At 40.5% G+C, this 12,157-nt stretch overlaps 2 protein-coding genes across 4 annotated transcripts; one reads left to right on the forward strand and one right to left on the reverse strand.

Annotated features, from left to right (window-relative positions):
* The first annotated feature begins 1,356 nt into the window (after positions 1–1,356).
* Positions 1,357–4,704, forward strand: LOC115725824 (EIN3-binding F-box protein 1-like). The gene is made up of 2 exons (XM_048277715.1): positions 1,357–1,684; positions 2,213–4,704. The coding sequence occupies exons 1-2, from the start codon at positions 1,660–1,662 to the stop codon at positions 4,159–4,161; spliced, it is 1,974 nt and encodes a 657-aa protein (XP_048133672.1). The 5' UTR covers positions 1,357–1,659; the 3' UTR covers positions 4,162–4,704.
* A 1,182-nt stretch (positions 4,705–5,886) lies between these two features.
* On the reverse strand, positions 5,887–12,157 carry LOC115725814 (CBL-interacting serine/threonine-protein kinase 24-like). Of its 3 annotated transcripts, none has more exons than XM_048277708.1 (16): positions 11,922–12,023; positions 11,477–11,505; positions 11,194–11,391; positions 10,850–10,912; positions 10,638–10,709; positions 10,204–10,311; positions 10,041–10,115; positions 9,904–9,957; positions 9,342–9,467; positions 8,619–8,708; positions 8,251–8,373; positions 7,959–8,078; positions 7,095–7,211; positions 6,648–6,704; positions 6,482–6,556; positions 5,887–6,316 (listed from the first exon to the last, which is right to left on the reverse strand). In XM_048277708.1, exons 1-16 carry the CDS (start codon positions 11,950–11,952, stop codon positions 6,215–6,217), a joined length of 1,440 nt encoding a protein of 479 aa, XP_048133665.1. In that variant the 5' UTR covers positions 11,953–12,023; the 3' UTR covers positions 5,887–6,214. The 3 variants fall into 3 exon arrangements, with proteins under 3 accessions (XP_048133665.1, XP_030511305.1, XP_030511303.1); XM_030655445.2 differs by having other exon boundaries at positions 5,918–6,316; positions 9,904–9,963; positions 11,967–12,157; XM_030655443.2 differs by lacking the exon at positions 11,477–11,505 and adding an exon at positions 11,508–11,517 and having other exon boundaries at positions 5,918–6,316; positions 9,904–9,963; positions 11,194–11,416; positions 11,967–12,078.

The following is a 12,157-nucleotide window of genomic DNA, read 5'->3' on the forward strand; positions in this document are numbered from 1 at the left end:
TATTGAACAATTAAATATAGAAAAGATTTGAAATTGAAGACAATTCTTATTAGGCTTGGTTCAATGGAATTCATAAGAAAAAGAAAAGAAAAAGAAAATTAGTATAGTCAATTTGATCGTCGGGATACGATTTACAGCGAACTCACAATGAAATTCGAATTGTGAGTTATATGTATCAAATTTTATCACGTAAGCCCTAAATATTCTAGCCGAACAAAACTGTTATCTCTTTCAAAACTATCATTTTATTCTCGGGCAAGTCATCAAAGAACGCGCACTCAAACTAGACTGATCTTTTGTTGAAAAGACAAGAAGCAAAGGGAAAAGAATAAGGATTAATATAACAACAAATCCAAATCGGTACCCTCATGCCATACAAACTAATTTTCATGTTACATTGGTACCCTCGAGATAAATATACCATCCCTTAGCTTTGGCCAATTACTTCTTCAAATTGTTGCCTTGAAAACACATGTGACAAATAACTTAGATGATCGGTCCATCACGTTAATCCGGCATGGAAATTCAATATAAATAGGTCTCCTAATCGACATTGCTTTGAGTAAGCTAGATTTGAAGAAAATGATCTGAGAACAGGAATTAAGGCAAAATTGAATCTACTTTCTCTCTCTCTCTTCCAAATCACCAAAATCTTAGGGCAAATTAGGGCTTTTAGCATATTTTCAAAATGTGATCGAGCTCTTAGAGCAAAATTAGTATATCTTAGCATATTTCCAACCTAAGGTTTAGTGATTTGAGGTTTTTTGTGACGCGATAAATAATTTAGGTTAAATGTGGTGTGTGTACTAATTTGATAATTGTCGTGACATAAAACTTGTTTGATGCAAATATGATATTAAAATACCCGTTTGAGATTTTTTGGTGTTACTAACCGAACGGATAATAAGCAACAATAAAAAAGGAAAACAATAATCCTCACGAACCAAATGCCTTCCTTCTTTAGTGGTCATGCATACCGACTACAATAACTATTATCCGGAACCAAATGCCATCGTGAGTTGTCTTATCCACGATTAATATTTTCACAGACTTAGTTTATAGATAGTAATTATGATTCAAATTTGACATTCTATAACGGGTACAAAACGTTATCGCGATCTTCTTACCATTTTCAATAAAAAAAAATCCCCCAAAAAAAAAACAGAAAGATAAAAGGGAATTAATTTTTTTTTTTTGGGAAAAGCAGGGAAATTTCCAGTTGCTCCTATGATTTACTTTTGGCTTTTTTTTTTTTTTTTTTGGTAGGCCTAAGGTGGTTGGTTGGACTGAGAATGAATGCCTGGTTTTGAGGTTGGATACATTGCATTTGCATGTACTCTCTCTCTCTCTCTCCTCTCTCTGCAATGACAAGAATGACACCAATATAACTCCCTTGCTCGACACATTCCAAGCCCAGGACCGAACACATCACTCCTCTCCTTCTCCTTCCTCTTCTTCTCTCTGCGTCTTTTTTTGCCCTGCTTGTTGGGGTTCTTGGCTCTTTCATGCTTTTTCATGCTCTTTGAGAACTCGCTCGATCTTGTAAATGCATCCATGTGCTGAAGGCCTATCGGGTTTCGTCTGCATTGCTGTTTTCTTCTCGGTGTTTAATCTCATCATTGTTGCGCTCGATAAAGCTTCTTCTTTTGGGGATCAGCCATGCCGACTCTCGTCAATTATGGAGGTAAAAGCTTCTCCCCTTTTTTTTTTAGCTCTTTAGATGGAGTGGAATATTTTCTGGGTTTTGTTTTTTTGGTTACTGGGTTCTCTGGTTGAAGAAATGCTGGGGAGTTCTCGCAGTTTCAGTTTGTTCCTTGGTCTGGGTGTTGAATTTGGGCGTGTTTGGTTTCTGGCAGCACATGAAGTATGAGGACTGAGTATTAGTTTTTTGCGTTGTGGATTTCGTGGAAGTTGAAGATCAGTACTTGATGACTCATAGCTTAATATCTATTTGCTTCTGATTAAATGAGATCTAATTTTTTTTTTATCGATACTCTCTTTCTGTTTTTGTTGGTAGATGTAAAGATCAATTCGTGATTTGATCTTCTGCTGAAGCTAACAATTAAGAAGTAGCTCCGTGTCTTAAGATGAAACTGGATTTTTTTTGCTATTGCTGTGTTAGATTGTGTAATCAGGAGGTTGGGTTACCGGGTTTATGTTTGAACACTTGGCCAGATTAACTCATCAGACTTGTTTATAATTGGTTTTATAGGTGAAGATCAATTCTTCGGTGGTGGATCTTTATGCACGAGTTCTATCGACTTGGATCGGTTGTACTCGATGGGTTCCAGTATGGACATGTACTGCCCTCCCCACAAGCGGGCTCGCGTATGTGGTTCATATGCAGTCAGCTCTTATGAGTATGAGGGGGAACATCTATCGTCTATCGAGGAACTCCCGGATGAATGCCTCTTTGAGATCTTCAAATGGCTTCCTGGCGGTAGAGAAAGGAGCTCCTGTGCCTGTGTCTCCAAGCACTGGCTTTTCCTTTTGAGTAACATGCGCAGAACTGATTTATCAGGTGAAGTTGATAAGTCTGCAAAGGAGGACAAAGAGACGATGACTTCGTCGTCTGGAGATACTGAAATGGTTTCATGTGATGTAAGTGGACGACTTGAGGGAGATGGGCACCTCACGAGGTGCCTGGAGGGGAAGAAAGCGACGGATGTCAGACTTGCTGCCGTAGCAGTGGGAACTAATGGTCGTGGCGGTCTTGGCAAGCTTTCAATCCGGGGGACCAGTTCTACTCGTGCAGTCACAAACATTGGGATATCTGCAATTGCGCGTGGCTGCCCTTCTCTTCGGGCTCTTTCTTTGTGGAATCTGTCTTCAATTGGGGATGATGGTTTAGTCGAAATAGCCAAAGAATGTTGTCTGCTGGAGAAGCTTGATCTTAGCCATTGTGCTTTTGTTTCCAACAAGGGTCTGATTGCTATTGCAGAAAATTGTCGAGATCTGATTTCTTTGAACATCGAATCTTGTCCAAAGATTGGGAATGAGGGCCTAGAAGCTATAGGAAGGTGTTGCCCTCGGCTGCAATCAATCTCCATCAAAGACTGCCCTCTAGTCGGAGATCATGGAGTTGCAAGTTTGGTATCTTCCTCTTCTTCTGTCCTGAGCAAGATAAAGCTTCAGGGATTGAATATAACAGACTTCTCTCTCGCAGTGATTGGGCACTTTGGCCTGGCTGTCACTAGTCTTGTCCTTGGTGGTCTCAGAAGTGCGAGTGAGAAGGGCTTTTGGGTCATGGGCAAAGCTCAGGGTCTCAAGAAAGTGTCGTCTTTGACAATTGCCTCCTGTCATGGAATCACGGACGTGAGTCTAGGGGCCATCGGAAGGGGTTTCACAAACTTGAAGCAGATGTGCCTCCGTAAGTGTCTTTTTGTATCTGATGCTGGGTTGATAACTTTTTCAAGGGTGGCTAGTTCTCTTGAAAATCTGCAAGTCGAGGGATTGGACAGGATCTCCTTGGGAGGAGTTATTGGTGTGATCTCAAACTGTGAAATGAAGCTGAAGTCTCTATCTATTGCCAATTGTATGGGAATTAAGGACCTTCTAGAAGGGTCTCCGGTGCTCTCGTCTTGCCCATCTCTTCGATCATTGTCGATCCAAAATTGCCCCGGATTTGGCAGTGCTAGTTTGGCCATGGTGGGAAAGTGGTGCCCTCATCTGGAGCACGTCGACTTAACCGGCCTTTGTGGAATAACAGATGCTGGGCTTTCCCCTCTTGTGGAAAATTCAGAGGCAGGACTTGTGAAAGTTAACCTCAGGAACTGTTTGAACATTACCGATGAAGCAGTTTCCACCTTGGTCCGGCTACATGGAGGGACCCTTGAGCTGCTTAATCTCGATGGTTGCAGGAAAGTCACAGATGCAAGCTTGGTGGCAATCGCAGACAATTGCTTGTTACTCAATGACCTTGACATGTCGAAATGCGGCATTACTGATTCGGGTGTCTCACTCCTCTCCTCAGCCGGGCACCTCAGTCTACAAGTACTCTCTTTGGCTGGTTGTTCGATGGTCTCAAACAAGAGCATGCCTTTCTTGAAGAAGTTGGGGGGCAGTTTAATTGGCCTGAATTTGCAACACTGCCGTTCCATCAGCGGTGGCGTGGTTGAACTGCTAGCAGAGAGCTTGTGGAGATGTGATATCCTCTCCTAGTCAAGAAAATGAATCAAAATGGTTATCGACCGGATTAGGTGGATGTAAAGGGGTGTTTGAACATGAAGAAGTTTGGCCTGGTAGTGATGCGAGAAAGAATAAGGTAATAGCTTTAGGATCGTGATGGGCAGAAGCAAGTTTTAGAGTAGGTTTTTAAGGCCGATTAGTCTCGTCGGGATGGACATTCAGTGGCTTGGTTGTTTTCCAGGGAATTTTTGGCAAACTAGTACACCACCTATACCCTCTTTTTTTGCAAGCTTTCTTGTCTGAGGAAGGCTTGTTGCAACTGTTTTCCTTCCAATTGCAGAAGGCCGCCTCTTTAGTGGCCATTGTTCCTGGAGAAGTCAGTCATCAAGTTCCTGATGTTATGTTTCCTGTCTGTGGATATCTTGTGCTTAACAATCTAAGGTCTGTTCATGTACTGCTGGTTGCTCTTACCCAGTGTTTTAGCTATGTCAAGCATTTCTTGTATTCATCGGGCCGTCGTATATTTTTCTTTTCAAGTCTGATCTTGATTAAACGGCGATCATCTCTATTCTTATTTTCGCTTTCTTTGTCCTTCCCTGCCTTCTGTGTAAAGTCCCCAGTGGATTCACTGGCTTTAACTTGCTAATATTACTCCGTCGTTTGCCAAGAAAAAACGTGATTTATTTCGTGGTTCTTAGCTTTGTACAATGACTGAGAATGAGCTTTGTGTCGCTGCTGTCATCCTCATCTCTAGTTGGAGAAGCCATCTCCAAGCAAAAGACAGTCATCTTTCTGCTCGTGCAGTTCAAGTTAAGTTTGGCTTTCGAATCTCTCTAAAACCGATGTATTTCATTGGTAAATACTAAGTACCTACAAAAAGAGCCCTGGCGCTGGACAAGGTGCAGTAAAACCAGTCTATTAGGGTCTTGCATTGTAATCCTAACCCCACAAACAGAACTTCAGTGCTGCAACGCACTTACATTAGTTCAAACTCCAGGGTATCGAAATTGAGACACCCGTCATTCGAATCACAATCTGATTCCGCATCCCCCTCGTCCGTCCTGCCGTCAAGTGGAGCCGAACACGGCTTGATCTCCACCGTGAAACGTGTCTTGAACAAAATCAGGATTGTCCATGTTCCCCTTGCACGAGCTCCGACATAGGAAAGAAGAAGCATCCTGGTCCCTTCCTCCCCCCCGCCCCCCCATTATCGACCATTGAATCTGGCATCCCTCTACCCCTTGCAAATGCGACATTGTGGATCGTTTCGGATAAACTGACTTATTAGATACATCATATCGAGATACGGATTCTATTAGTGGTAATGAGGAAAAGGGTTAGAATAGAGCCGACTTCCGTCACGACTCGCCATTTAGCTTCAGCACGTCGGATGCATATTATTGCTCATGGTACCTTGATTGCTGCTGGACAGTTGATACAGGCAAATGCTGGGAAGACTAGAACAATTCCCAGACTTAGAACAACCTACTCTTTTTGAAACTGCAAGTAGAACAACTGAAGCCTGAAGTGTTTTCCTGAAGAATTTGAAGGCTCATTGCACATGACGTAACGCAGCAATGTCTACAAAATTAGCTAAGCGAGCTCATTCAACATTCTGCTGCCGAAGAGAACAGAATGCCAATGGCATTTGAGGTCTTTTCAGCGAAGATGTTCTAGATGCGAAACTATGACGACAGACCTGCAAATGATTCGTAACTCGTGAGCTAATTCTAGGCCATGCCAGGAAAACTGAATCCGTACAAAAACAGAAATACGCTCACACGACGACTGAGTACAAAAAGGGCTCTATGTATCTTGCGACTTGAGATAGTCTTGAATTGCTCGTTTGACATAGCTTCATCTGAAATCCGAATCCCACGGCCTACGACAATAAAGACTGTAGATGATGATTCTCAGGTCAAGAAACAAACATTACACGCCAAATAATGATATTGTCACTATACAGATCAATAAAAAATTAATTTTATATACAGTGTAAGACTGCTCCGGCATGCTGTTGCCTCGATTAGCAAGTTGGTGGCACCTCTAGACAGTCTGCTTAGTTGGTATGCATTACATCAACAACCTAGGATTGGCAGCTCATTGTCCGAAGCAGATCAGTCTTGGCATTACTCTCTGCTGGCTTCCATATGATATGCTCAAGTTTTGCACAGAAACTCTTGTAAAACTGTAAAATCAAGATGAGAGAATTTATGTCATGTGCGATGCTCAAAGAGAAGCTACTAAAATGCCTTTCAAGATTAGGAACTCGAGAAACTTATCTTTAAGCTATTAAGGGAGGTTAACGGGGATAGATTTTGGATAACAAGCTCTTATATTTTCTGAAGTTCACCTTATGATATTCAAGAGTATCTCCAGCGGCCTTCCTAACATCTACCATGAAGAGGGATGGTGCCACTTCATAAACCTACAAATGATAAAAGGATCTCAAACGGGTGAGGCCTCCATACCTTAGATATTTCAAATGAAGAAATGCGTACATCGATCTCAAAATTTACCTCCATGACAGCTGCAAACTGGCCGGCTTGATTTACAGACAATCCTTCAACTCTCGTCTGTGAAGAAAGCATATCACTTGAATGAGACTAGATAATGCTGAACACGCATTTTCACGGCACACACTTCACTCAAGACAAGACTTAAGGTAAAGCCTGTCCAAACCGAAGAACATAAAATTACTTTCATCAGATTAATGTTACCCATCTAGTTTACAGCAGTTCAATAGAACATAAAATTACTTTCATCAAATTAATTTTCACCGTTTAGTTTACTGTTGTCCTATACTATATGAAAAGGGATGTTCTGCAAAATGCTTTTGCTACAAAAGCATTAAATTTTATTTAATACTTCCTAACTCAAAAGTGAGGTCAAATTTAAATCCATTCTTCAAGAACTGAAAGGACAGTAAATCATTCTGGATGAATAATAATAAATTACACAGATACCTTAAAATTACGTGTATGGACCTTGAGAGCCATGGACTCTGCCACTGCTTCAATAGATGAGATGATCACTTTTGCGGGTTTCCGTGAGACAAAACGAGTTTGTCTCCTTATGTAATCCTACGCAAATGAACGGCGATGAGAGAGAGAGAGAGAGAGAGAGAGAGAGTTCTTTGTGTGTGGACCATCCGGATTATGCATAGGAGAAAGGGATTTGAATTCAAGATGCAATCCACTGATGCAACTAAAATACAAGAGAAATTTAACTTAGAGACAAGTTCCAACAATCAATCAATAGCATCTTGTCTGCCTCCGATCATTATACCGCAATTTTTGCGTTTTGACCGACAGATTTAGTCAATGCTAAAAAATTTCACAGATTTAATACTGATCAATAACAGTCAAGTTCCGACCAAAAAAAAAAAAAAAAAAAAATAACAGTCAAGTTCTTGGGGGCAAAAAAAAATAAAATAAAAAGAATAACAGTAAAGTTCTTGTTCAGTAAACGATTTTGATCAATCTAGATTTCTGGTTGCACATTGGTTTTCTTTAGTTCCCTTCTAATTGCTGATTCTGCCTTAATGAAGTAAGCAAACAGAGAGAATCTGTACAACGTGAAGAAAATTTTGATTTCTGTACTAACATTAACCTGGAATTTAAGGACTATGCAGATCCAGATTATTTATAATCACAGTGGCAAAGAACAAAGCCACCTACAAACAGAAAATTACGGAAACTATGGTATAGAGCTTCTATAAGGGCCTAGAGGCAAGAACTCACGGAATATCACCACTGAAAGTACCAAGCAACTTCAATTTAGACAATATTTCACAATAGATAATAACCGCTGGGAAAACAAAATTCAACCTGCTGCCGGTCAAATAGTGATGATAGATTTAATCCCTGAGATAATGTGATCATCTCAAACGCATTCATTATCAAAGGACCCCCATCTTTGGATTCTGACTGCTCAGCTACATATTGCTCCTGCAAATTACCAGCAATTACCAACAAACCGAAAACAAAAATATCAAGAGTAATAGAAAAGCCAAGGGACAGCACTTACTCCAAAAAGTTGCTATGTTTACGACACTGCATAAAACAACAAATGAACCTAAAGATTCTGGATATCTGAGTTATTCAGAAATGCCGCACCAACCTTAATGTCATCAAAGACAGCACGGACATCATCTAAATTAACTACTTCATCTTCCTTCTGTCTTACTGGCACATAATTTTTTCGGAACCATGAATGCTTTCTGATTCCTTCAATACCAATGCGCTGTCAAGAAAATTAGTAATATGTCAGGGTTGAAACATCATTAATCAGACAGTCAAGATGAGCTCAGGAAATTGAGATCCTCTTAGCTTATCTTTTTGTCTAGTAATTTCTGCAGTCCATTGCCAGGTCATAACCTGTATATTTCTGGTAAAAGTTCTGTTGGTTCATTTAAAGCACGACGTGTGGTGATTACCACTTTCACTACCTAAAGCACCCGACTTTCATGTGATCGAGTAACTACTTACAGTTCTAGGATTGGGATCAAGTATTCTTTTGATCAATGACGTTGCCCCAAGAGAAAACCAAATCGGATATACAAATTCGGCAGCATTTATCTACACATAAGCAGAAGATTAGAAACTTCCAAGTATATTCCATGTTCTAAGAACCAACATCAACAAAAAGGTTAGAAAAGAAAAGAGAGCCGTGAAAACACATTATCTCCTAGTATGCAAGATGAAGAAGACAGAGAACTGCATTAATCAATGCACAGCATACCATCAAACACACGTGCCCATGTGAAAAAGGAACCTTGACAAAATATGTGGGAAAAGACAAGGGTTATTCACAACTCCCCAGGCAACACTTCAATGGGTAGAAAGTTCATGAAAACATAGATACAAACAAGAAAAACTAGAAAAATCATGAAGGATTCAGAGAAACCTAAAGAATCATTTACAACCAGCTGGTGCACCATTCCAACCAAAATCTTACACGTAAATTATCTCAATAATGTGCACCAACATCTGACCCAGAGATTAAACTCTGAACAGGTAATTACTTTTGAACATCATGGGCTAAATGAGGGTAATTTGGCAGCGAATCCATCAAGACTTTCGCTGCACTGCTTCAAGAAGCCATCCGTTAATTTCCCTCATTCATTGATATATTAAGAAGAAAAGGAAATGAGTTTCAAAAGCCACGTGGAAGTAGAAGAACAAGCGTGCAATAAAAAGGGAAAAGCAAACCTTTCTGTACAGCATCGGAAGATCTGTCTCATCAAATGGAAGATATCCAGCCATTAAAACATAAAGAATGACACCACATGACCATATATCAGCTGCTGCACCATCATAACCCCGCTGACCAAGAACCTGAAATAGATATTTTAGTGTGCTAAGATGCAAATATTTGATATTTAAAGGGAAATGAACAAGTTTGTGTCTTCTGACAGATGCTTCATCCCATGACCCAAAAAATTGCAGGAATCCTATTCTTGCTGTGAAGGAGGAAGTTCAGAATTTTCCACTATCATGGTTGCCAAATGAGAAGCACACATGAATTTTCATCCTTTTTATTGGCAGAGAACAGATTGAATGGAGAGAAACTCGCAATCCCTTTATTCAACCCAACTGTCATAGATATACGAGATATACAGGTAAATCCATAAAAAGTAATTGAATTTCTCCCTTTTCTAGGGCATCTAATGGTTTCCATTTCAAGACGGACTGTAATCATCTGCATGTGGAATGTTCAAGATAGCAGAAAAGCATGAGAAACATCGAACGCAGAGTCAGTTGTTAACTGTACCTCAGGAGCAACATAATTTGGGGTTCCACAAGTTGTATGAAGAAGTCCATCATTCTGCTCCTTCAAAAATCAAAGAAAATCAATCTCATAGGTCAAGTAACTTTTGAACATAAGAATGCACATACCATCATGCTTACCTGAAGGGGCAATGCACTCAATCCAAAGTCAGAGACTTTTAAGTTTCCGTGACTATCAAGCAGAAGATTTTCAGGCTGTGAAGAGAGAGGAGGAAGAAAAAAATCAGCAAGAGATTTGGTTCAGAAAGCAGCAATATTGCTGCACAGTCACGAAGCTAAGCACCTTCAGGTCCCTATGATAGACGCCCTTACTATGACAATGGGCAACTGCATCTATTAACTGCTGAAAAAACCGTCTTGATTCATTTTCAGGAAGCCTTCCCTGGTGAACCTGAAAAGTTAAAATCAAATTAGAGAAAGGAACTTCTCAATAAAATATAACCATAATTGATCCAGCATATCCTCCTAGTGGTTGAGAGATTAGGCAAAGCTTAGGGCAAAAGAATATTGATTAGAGACCTAGGAATTTATCTAATGATGTATGGGGATTTACTCAATCCCAGCTTAATCTTCCTAGCCAAAAGTTCATTTAGTTGCACCAGCACTTGATAGAACCCATTAAATAAATAAAACTAGTTCTTTCAAAAAAAGGCCAAGTAGAATGGGACAAACAATTTTAGGCGTTTCCTAAAATATAGAGACATCCGATATACTTACAATTTTATCATACAATTCTCCTCCAGAAACAAACTCAAGGACAATGTATATCTTTGTCGGGCTTGCCAAAACCTGGAATCCAGAAAAGATATGAGGGGGAAAATGATATTAGTTACAGGCAGTGGCCACACTGAACGTACACTGTGACTAAACAAAGGCAATGGTCAATTTCAATTTTGGAACTTCAAGGAAACAAGGATGATATGTCATACCTCATTCAATCTAACTATGTATGGATGTCTGACAATCTTCATTATGGATATCTCTCTTTTGATCTGAAACAGATGTCAAGGGAGGAAAAAATGAAGGTCACTTGTAGTTCTAAGTGGAGCCAAAACCACAACGGATTATGGCCCTAGGATAATGGTTTAAGCACAACAAAAGATTTAACTTGGACCAATCACAATCTTGATCTTTGAAATTTGATCTACATAACACATGACAAAGCACTTTCTAAAATATATTAATTTCTGAAGAATAGATAGCTATTACTAGATCAATCATTACCATCTTCTTTCAAATGGCAAGATTTTCATGACGAGTTTAAGATGAGCACCTGATCAACCATTCTGTGCTTAAGGATGGTGCTTTTGGCCAAGATTTTCATGGCCACACCCGCTCCATTCTCCGTGTTCTGTGCAAATTTGACCTTTGCAAAAGTCCCTTCTCCTATTGTCCGGCCAACCTGATACTTCCCCACCTTTCTTGTCTTCATCTTGGCATTCTCTTTCAACTGCGCCCACCAAAATCCAGGAGAAAGGGGGCTCAGCGGGAAGAGGACAAGAGGATAGCAAGTTACAAATTCTGTTTCGGTCCCACGAGCCTCTTATCCATTCTCAGTCTGACTCCAATTTGCTGTCCAGAAAAACTGGAAAATTATCTGCCGAAACAGCTATATATCAGAAGCCTCGCAGAACCCAGAAAACAAAACTGATCTGAGTAATCCAACTAAATTACGCAATCTGAAATCCGAACTCCTGATCTCAGAAAGTCCAGCAAGAAGAAAGAAATGGAACTGTGTGGCGATTAGCTTATCTATTGGACCCAGCACTAAAATTCACGCAATGACAATGCGTGACAAGCTCCAATTATATCCACAAACAGCACTGACTATATAATCTGACAACGAACTAAATTAAGCCCAGAACTGAACTCTCTGTCCCAGAGCAGGAACATTCGGGACTCCACCCAGATAACGAGCCCGGCTAATTTCCTACCCGGCCCTCCACAGAACCCGCTCTCATTTGGACGCACAAACATCACGCAGAGCAACAAGAGTCGCACAAGAATAAAGAACACCAAGGGAAGCAACCATGAGGATCAGAGAACCTGCGCAATACTCGACCAAAGATTCTTGCCGCAAAATTAACGGAGTCCAGCTTCGACCCACCGAACAGAACCGTCGGAAGCCCGGCCTTCCGTATCGGAACGGGCAAGCTCCGGCGAGAGAGAGAGAGAGAGAGAGAGAGAGAGAGAGAGGAAGTGAGCGAGGTTTCGACAGCAAATGAACGATGGCCAAT

Source organism: Rhodamnia argentea, chromosome 4 (assembly GCF_020921035.1).
Source record: "Rhodamnia argentea isolate NSW1041297 chromosome 4, ASM2092103v1, whole genome shotgun sequence".
Lineage (NCBI taxonomy): Eukaryota > Viridiplantae > Streptophyta > Magnoliopsida > Myrtales > Myrtaceae > Rhodamnia > Rhodamnia argentea.